General features: G+C 45.1%; 1 protein-coding gene across 1 annotated transcript in view; it reads right to left on the reverse strand.

The window, feature by feature from the left end:
- Positions 1 to 2,202: 2,202 nt before the first annotated feature.
- LOC106896862 (protein spire homolog 1-like) overlaps positions 2,203 to 8,630 on the reverse strand; it is a 17,207-nt gene continuing 10,779 nt past the window's right edge. Inside the window, exons 10-16 of the mRNA XM_014957130.1 lie at positions 8,329 to 8,404; positions 7,630 to 7,781; positions 6,405 to 6,536; positions 4,997 to 5,061; positions 4,143 to 4,170; positions 3,588 to 3,730; positions 2,203 to 2,439 (exon numbers count right to left, since the gene is read on the reverse strand). Of these exons, the coding sequence (XP_014812616.1) occupies positions 2,268 to 2,439; positions 3,588 to 3,730; positions 4,143 to 4,170; positions 4,997 to 5,061; positions 6,405 to 6,536; positions 7,630 to 7,781; positions 8,329 to 8,404 (768 nt within the window). The 3' untranslated portion in view covers positions 2,203 to 2,267. The remainder of the gene's footprint in view (positions 2,440 to 3,587; positions 3,731 to 4,142; positions 4,171 to 4,996; positions 5,062 to 6,404; positions 6,537 to 7,629; positions 7,782 to 8,328; positions 8,405 to 8,630) is intronic.

An 8,630-nucleotide genomic window follows, 5' to 3' on the forward strand; every position in this document is an offset into this window, starting at 1 on the left:
CCACAGAGGACACATCAAGTCCTGCCATGTGCTTGCAGAGGGAAGACTTTCCTCCAACCCATCACCTTTCAGGGGCTCTCAACACAGTAGGTTTTGAACAGTCACTTCACCTCCCCTGGAAAGTGCTGCTCTTGGTGCCAGATCTGTTCCACATGGGCATCTCCCACCCTGCACCCTGGCTTCAGGTTGCCTGTGCCTGCTCCACCCCTGTGCTCCATGGCTCCCAGGTAAGGCCTAGTCTCCAATCCCTCCAAAGGGCTATCCTTAGCCAGGGAAAGGAGATGACCAGGCTCTTTTTGCACTATTTAAACAGTTATATGTGTCTAATAAGCCTACCCCCAGCAAGCTGTCATGACTTTCCATGGTCAGGAGCAATGGTTACACGCCAGAGTTGAAGAAGGATGAGATGTGACTTCTGTGCAGGGAACAGAGGTTCTGCTGGGCTAGGGGCCAATGCAACCTGTATAGCAGAGAGGCATGATGAGAACATGGGTCTTCCTGACAGTTTGATAGATCAGGTATAAGCAGGAAAGGTCAGGTTGTCCCTTAGCATCCAGCCACCCCAGGGTTTGTTCTGCAGTGAGGGCATCTCCTCCCCCTGCCCATAGTCACAAGGTAGGAAAAGGGGAAGCCAGTAAAAAGAGTCCATGTGGCACCACAGCAGACGTGCAAGAGGCAGAACCTAGAACCACCTTCGCTCTCCAGGTAAACTGAAGCCTACTTCAGTGCCATGCTGGTACCTTTTCTCCATACCACCGCACCCAGGGTCTGAGAAACATTTTGGGCTTGCACATTAATTAAAACAGGCTGACCTCAGCTCATTTCTAGCTCTATCTAAACTACCTCACTCAGCAAACGTCCAAGAGCACCTCATGTCCCCCGGCCCCACGCAGTGCCCATCTTGCCAGCAAGCACAGCTGTGGCTTGGCTGCCATTTCCTGCAGCCTGCAATGAGCCCACCTGCCTGGTATAGATGTGCCTCCCAGCAGCACCAGTCATTAGCACATGCAGGAGAGGACCTGGGCAGGCAGGCTGCACCCCTCCTAATTGACTGAAGGAAGAGGAACGCTTGAACTTGCTCCAAAAGGAAGCACAAGCTCCAACTTCCCCACATTCATTTACTTGCAAAGCTTGCCCAAACCTGCAAGTAGGCATCAGCTTGCAGACAGGCAGTTTGGAGGAAGCAGAGCTAGGCCAGCACAAGTCAGCTGGAGGTATTGACCCTTCTGGCAGTTTGGAAGCAAACCTTGGGGCTCAGCTTAGACATGTCTGTCTTCCCTTCTCCTCTATCTCAAAGAACTGGCCTTTCCCAGCCATTATTTTTTTCAGCATGACTCCTCCCATCTACAAGTCCATTGTATTCTTCAACACTGTCTATCCAAGCCCTGCAAAACACAAGCAGGGAGAATTCAATCAGAGCACCTACACCCCCTTCCATACAGGCAGTTCCTGGGGAGAAAGAGACAAACTATCAAACACGCAATTTTTGGTTTTATCCACACAAAGAATTTACCCAAATGTTCTTTATTTTTCTAGGATCTCATACGTTGTAATAGTCCAGTTTAGCTTCAGGCAAAGCTTAAGGCCAATACAAAGAGCAAGAGTCTCTTGAGACCAATCATCCGCCCCTCAGATGATGGTGGCGCTGAGAAAGTGGGTAGTGCAGTGACATGCACCAAAGTGCTCTGGTAGCAAAGCACTGAATGTGCTTAGGCAAAAAACAAATCAAGACCTAGCTTCCTAAGCAGGCAGACTCCACAGATAAAATTCACGGCTCTGATGCATGTAAGTGCTTTTTAGTGAGTTACCAGGAAGGCATTAAGTGTTTGTTTGCAAAATAAATGGTGATGTGATCACCTAACTGAAAGCTCCGCTTCCCAAGCCTCTCAGGAACAGAGGTTTTAGGATAAAAGTTTCCCTGTACTCACGACATAGGGTGAAGTCTGCTCAGCAATGAACGCAAACAGTGCCACAGAACAATGACAACTGCAGGTGCAAAGGAGGAAACGCCAGAGGTGTGATAGTGCTTCAACATTTATTTTTCCCAAAGACACATACAAGAATTAAAACAGTTCTAAAAAACGCAATGCTTTATAATACTTCACAATACATAAATACTATCTGTGCTTCCTGCTTAGACTAGTCAGCAGGGAGGTCTTTTATTCAGGCCTTTATAGGTCTTTGTAGGTGCGTAAAGCTGGGTTTTTTTACTCCAGGTACAGAACAAGTGACAGGAGAAATGTATGGTAGAGTCATTCCAGTTTGGTTCAAGGCCAGGAAATTCTCCTGAGAGGGATGCTCTGCTGTTTACTGGAAGCCACATTCAACAGATACTGCTCACATGGCATACAGATATCTGCAGTCGGCCAGTCTGCCATGGTCCCTGTGTAACAGCACAGGGGCTGTGCTAGGCAATGGGGTTCCAAAATAACAGGTACACTGGAGTGAGAGAGGGAAAAAGAAAATCAGGAAAGCTGACCCAGGTTTCTGTTAGAGGGTATGGTCCTCTTCCACCCTTCCCCCACACATGATCCAACACTGCTAAGTGATTTAGCTAAATGCATGAGTTCAGAGCTGTCAGCTCTGCTTGGGAAAGCTAAGCAGCAAAGAGCTTCACTTACTGACACCTTCTCTCTATTGACATTATGTCAGCCAAAGGGTAATGGATATCTGGTTGATCCAAGGCTATGGCTGCATCCTTATGCTGTAGGACTATTTTTTAAATTTTTTTTGCCATCCTGAAGTATGGCAGTAATGCAGCCACTCAGACCTCTTCTGCAGCACCTGTATTGCAAGACAGACCGAACCACTGCCCCACACAGTCAACTTCAGCAGTGAACACTGCCCCTCATTTGTGGCAACTGAAGGACAAGCCTTTGAACCAGAAATTGCAGTGACTTTATTTTGGCTACATTAAAGAATGGTTTCAGAGATAAAAGATACCTGCTCCCCCAGTAGAATATATAACTGATTTCAGAAGAAGAGAGCAGATAACGTATGTGTTGAGTCTTAGATATTGCACTTATATGCAAAAGGTCTGTCTTTTCCACCCAGAACTCTTTTTGAAATAATTCCCTTTCTGAGGACAAAAAGGAAAGTGTGTCTCTGTGTGTGTGGAAGGACTGAGATACCGTTTGTGGCATTACTCTTCAGTCAGTTATATCTGAGACAATTAGCATATTTTATTTCTAGATATAAAAGGGACACTTCTGGGCTGTAGTGACAGATTCCAAGCTGTTGGGGACAGAATATAATGGGGTGGGAAATTATCATTAAGCTGCCACAAGGAACCTTCTATGTCTGGACCAATACAGACACTTTGAATCCATGTCAGAAACTGGATAGCTAAAAAGCAAAATAGATTCCAGAGCACCTACATGTGCTCACTTTTGGTCATCTAAAATCCACAATACTTCCAGAGAACTGTAGACTCATTAGACCAGTGGCTAAACCAGTCACTCAACACAACATTCAGCTGACCAACACAATACTACATAGTGTTGTCTGCATGTTTGTAGACTTGCATATACAAGTAACTAGTTAACATCTTTCAAGGTAAAAACCCCAAAACATCTGTCCCAACTTACCCAGAATGCTCCCAGTGCTCTATTTCATGCAGCAACTCTGAGCTCTTCTGCTCCTGAGTGGCAGGGTCCTCCTCTCTGGAGAGTTTCAGAAGTTTTAAGAAGTGAAGTGGGAGATGTGCACATGTTCTGAAGGGCATGGACATCTAGAATCACAACACAAGTCACCTGAGTTCTCAGGGAAATACATCCTCCTCCTTAGCAGGAAAATTTGCATGGCATGCAATTGATTTATTGGTGCACTTAGAAGATAGACATTAATGCAGTGAACTTCCTGACCCTTGTATAAATAGAGCCCAGAGTAATCCCAACCACTTTATATAGGATGAAAGAAAGAGGAACCAGAGTTGTTTTAACTAAGTATGACAACAGATCTCTGTGGCAGCCTGACTCCTTTTGCACCTTGTAATATTCCCTCTTCTATTTTCTTAGCAACAAGCTAGAGGGTAGATTTGAGGTATCAGTGGGGTGAAAGCAAGTTTCCTATGACTGGATGAGGTGCAGGGAAAACAGAAAATGTGAAGATAACCCATATGCTGTTTTAAAGACTAGACTTGCCTTGATGCAGCAGTCACAGCAGACAACACTAAGAGAAAAGAGTTCCCAGTATTACCATTTGAGTAAAGCTCAATACTGCAGCTAAGGGTGACTTTCCCAAGCAAGTTTTAATTTGTGATTGTGGCACAATCACTTGATGGCACAGTGAGCAAGCTTAGAAGCCAGTTTGCCAGCCCTCTTATTTATGCTAGTTTAGACCATCTGAAATGTGTCAACATCCATAGCTTGAAGGCTTTATCCTCCAATGCCCATTATTTTTCACCCAGCACTACCACGAGAGTTACTCAATTCCCAGTAGTTGTTTACTTGTTGCTTGTAACCAATTCAGTGCTTCACCACTGCTTCAAATAGATTTAAGTGAGCCTTACTGAGCCTGAAGTAAGTCTTTTCCTCTCTCAGGAACAGAAAACCTCTGACAAATAAATGGATACAAGTAGGTCCAACTCCATTCCCAGACACAGGATCTGGAGTTCACTTTTCCAGTCCTCAACAGAAGATTCTGGTGAAGAGCCTGTCCCAAAACCTCTTCAAGCTCTTGACTGAAGTTAAACTCAGCCTTCAGTGCAAAATGCAGAGAGTTATCTCTGAGAGAAATTGAATCTAATACTTGCACAGTAAAATTGGTTATTGCTAGCTTAATACTAAGAGTTAAAATTGAGATACCACTTCAGAGCAAGTTTTTCCACATCCTCTGCAGCTGTAGACACTTCAGCCTGGCTTGTGTAGTAAGAGAAAACTGAAGGGCTCAGAAACTTGTTCCTTTCCAGTACTACAACTGTTGAATACCAAGTATTGTCAGTGCTGTTCTTTTACTCTTTTCTCCCTCCTCATTCAGTCCTTTTGTACCAGCTCACCTGCTGCAGAGGTAACAACTGTAAGGCCACTTAAGAAACATCTGCTTATGGCAGCTGAAACAGATCTGTGGAAAGGAAAGTTACTTGTGAATGCCAGTGGGAAATATCTTTGTACCAACAATATCCACTGCCTGCCAAAGAGCAAGCACATAAACCAACCTTCTAAAGGCTTTAGATCCACATACAATAACAGAGGTCCAATAAAGGATAGCAAAGACACAGGAATTAAAAGCTAAAAAGGCAAAAAAAGGTCTTACTTGTAGGCCAGTGTTTTTAAGATGCAGAGGTTTGGGGCAGCTGCCAGACAACAGGAGTTTAAAAAAAGGCTCTTGAGCAAACAATAGCTGTATTGTGCAAGAGTATAACAGTAGCTAGTTAAGAGAGAGGGAAGAAGAGAGACATTCTTTGAGGTAGACTGCAGCAATCCCAAAGAGATTAAGTCAGGGCAAATTTGAATCCAATCCTGAAGCAAAAAATGAGTCATAAGGAAGCTGATGAGTCGCTTGAACTTTTTAAAAGCGAACACATTCATACACAGCTGGCAGTCAGAATTGATATTATCTTGAGAAGCAGAGCTTGAGAAAGCTAAAAAAACTTCAGCAGCAAGAACACAAAGGGGGTAAGACAGCCATTTTAGAACAGGCAGAGAGCAGATAAGTAAAAGCAGGGTTGGCACGTAAGGTGACTAAAACACATGGATTCAGTCTCAGGAGCATCAGACAGATTGTGGAAGTAGCACAGCTCTGCTGGCAGAACCCTTTGGCTCCATCTATACTGCTAAATAAGCAAGGGCAAGAAGCTGACCCCTAAGCCGAGTAGCACCAACTTCCTCACATCTGTGTTGCAAATGGCTTATACTCATGAGATCTGCTCTAGAGGCTGCAACAGCCCCTCTGAAGGGAAGACTTGGTGCATAAGCCACCAGTTAAGCAGAGTGGGACAGCCAACAGTCCTGTGCTGCAGGTCACTCCCTGTCTCCCTTATCTCCCCAACCTTTACATCCTCTCAGCAAGGTGGTTTGAGTCAGCACAATTCAGGTGTGAGAGCCTGAGTTAAGAGCCTTTGCTTCACTGTTTAGCAGTACCAAATCCAAATTAATTACTTAAGTGATTTCAGAGCTGTCAGTCAGTCATGGCAGTCAGCACTCCTAGCATGGAAATAACAGACAAGAAATATCAAGCAAAGGCTGGATTACTTTCTAGGTAACTTACATAGCTTAAGCTTGATTAGAAGCCATGACTGCACAAGTGTCAAAAGATTTTTACAGCCTAGGGCCAAACTTGGATCAGCTGTGTGAACAGGGTAAGTTGAGGCAGAGAGCACCTCAGCAGTTCACCACTAAGGGCCATGAAGCCAGCCAGCTTTTGAAAAGGCAAAGACAGCACAAAGAGAAGGAGATGAAACATACCTTTGCTCTTGGAAAGACACCATCACTACCTCCTTGGAAGAAGCTTTGCCTTTCCAGCACTATCATTGCATATCTGGTTTCAATCAGCTCAGCAATGGTTGGTGATGGCCACTTGGTAGGAAAGGGACAGTCCTAGTGAAAGACAGAAGTTAAGCATCAGAGAAAGCTGAAGGAAGCAAGTATTTGGGGAGGTCTTTTGCCAGTGATTGGAAATACCAGCTGACTCTTTGAAAACTCTAGCAGAGGAACTACTACAAAGCTTTTAATAGTTGCTATAGTTGTCAAGCAGCTTCCTGACACCTCATCAGGGAAGCAGGTCCCTTGGTCACCAGAGTAGTTAATACCATCTTCAGAGCCAGTCTCTGGGGAATTCTACCCTTTGGTACAGATGGCACCCTGGCACCTCCTAGGTACAGGATCCCTTTCCACAGCACAACACTCTCTTATCTTCTCTTTCCCAAGACCAACTTGCTCCACACAAATGGCAGCTATGGTCCCTTGGTCGACCAGGGAATACAACAGTGCTTTCATCCCCAGCTGGGGAGCCCAACCCACCTGCATCCCCCACCACACTGCTGAACAAAGAGGTCACACAGAGTTGCAATCAGTTTAGAGACTCCCAGGGTGTGGGGCAGGGAGTGATGCAGAAGGAAAGGAGGCAGCAAGGGCACAGCACACCTTGTCAAGGCAGAACAGGGAGAGGCCATGATTCAGAAGGTTGCACAGAAGTACATAAAACCCAGCATTGTTCCCACAACAGTAATTCAGAACCTGATGACTTCAGTACTGCATACATTTAGAAGTCACTGATACTGCGCTATCACTATATTTTGTCAACCCCTTGTTCCCTTTACTGCAGCTTAAAGGATGTTTATAAATGGATCAGAATCTAGAAAGAAAGAGGGAATATGGAGGAAGCATATCCCAATGCCAACTACAGTCTGCTTGAAGAAGCCTTGACAGACACTTAAGTAATGCAGTGACATTTTTCTCCTCCTCTTTTCATGAGGAACAACTTTTTTTCATACCATTCAAACTAGGAAGCCTCCACAAGACACTACAGCATCCAAGGAGACAACAATATCCCAACTTACGATCAATATACAATATGCCCTAAGATTAAAACCACAGAACGTGCTTACTGCTTCCACGAGGATCAAAGTGCAAGCTCTGGTCATTACCAGATGTATCAGACCAAGCTTGCTAGCTGACATGTTGGACTTACAAGTTCCTTGCTTTGAAGGTATCCCTCTAAAGATTTGGACCTTCCTCTGTAAGGAGGCAGCTGCTGTTGGTCAGCATTCAGGAAACCATTATGTTTAATGTCTCGTAGTGGGGGTGCACTCATGGGAGGACACGTACAATTTGCAGCAAGACCTGGATAGGAAGAGAGTGTTTTAGGGTGCAGAAAAGCAGCTGGCAGCTTTTAAGTATTCACCCCAAAAGATGAACGCCCAAGAGCTCACTGCCTTCTGAAGGTAGCAAGGCTTACATCTCTCCCCCTCAACTCCCACCAGCTCAGATCATAAAAAGCAGAGGTTACAGTAATTATGCCTGTCAGTAGGCAGTGATGAGGCTTCATTAGCACCATTTAGTTTAATAAAATCAAGTGGTGCACTTTGTACTTGAACATTCAAAACACTCATTTAGCTTTTACTGTGAATTCCAGTTAGGCCTTTGGGGACATGCTATCATTGTTTTGAAGCTGCAGGAGCTATACAAGCTGCAGTCAACTGCTGAGGAATGGTTTTCTAAGGGCACCTCCCCAGACTCATTCTTAAGTGTTGGACCTTCTCCTGTAGGGTGTCTTCAGGTGATCAGGGATAATGTGGGGAGAAATCCCAATCTAAGGCTTTGGGAACCCAGCAGACCACTGACTTGACTTTGTCACGTGGTTTAGATGTGCAGCTAGAAGTATACTGACCTGTGCTGTTGCAGGATAGAGCCAATGACCTGGTTGAGGCAAGCCAGGTGCTAGAAGGCAGCTTGGGAGTGGTTTCCTGTAGACCAGAGGACAGGAAGTTCTTAAGCTACATACAGGAGACATCAAGCCTACTTCCTCAGAAGTGCTGCTGCTAAACAAAACCCAGGATACCCAGGATTGACCAGAAGTGGTCAATGCTTAGCCAGAAGTGGAGTGGAGAGAGAAATCAATGTGGTACATTTAGCAACTTTAACTTGCTATTACCTCTTGGAATGTAATTCCAGCCCCCCCCCCCCCCCCCC

This window comes from Calidris pugnax, unplaced genomic scaffold, assembly GCF_001431845.1.
Source record: "Calidris pugnax isolate Ruff unplaced genomic scaffold, ASM143184v1 scaffold225, whole genome shotgun sequence".
Classification (NCBI taxonomy): Eukaryota; Metazoa; Chordata; class Aves; order Charadriiformes; family Scolopacidae; genus Calidris; species Calidris pugnax.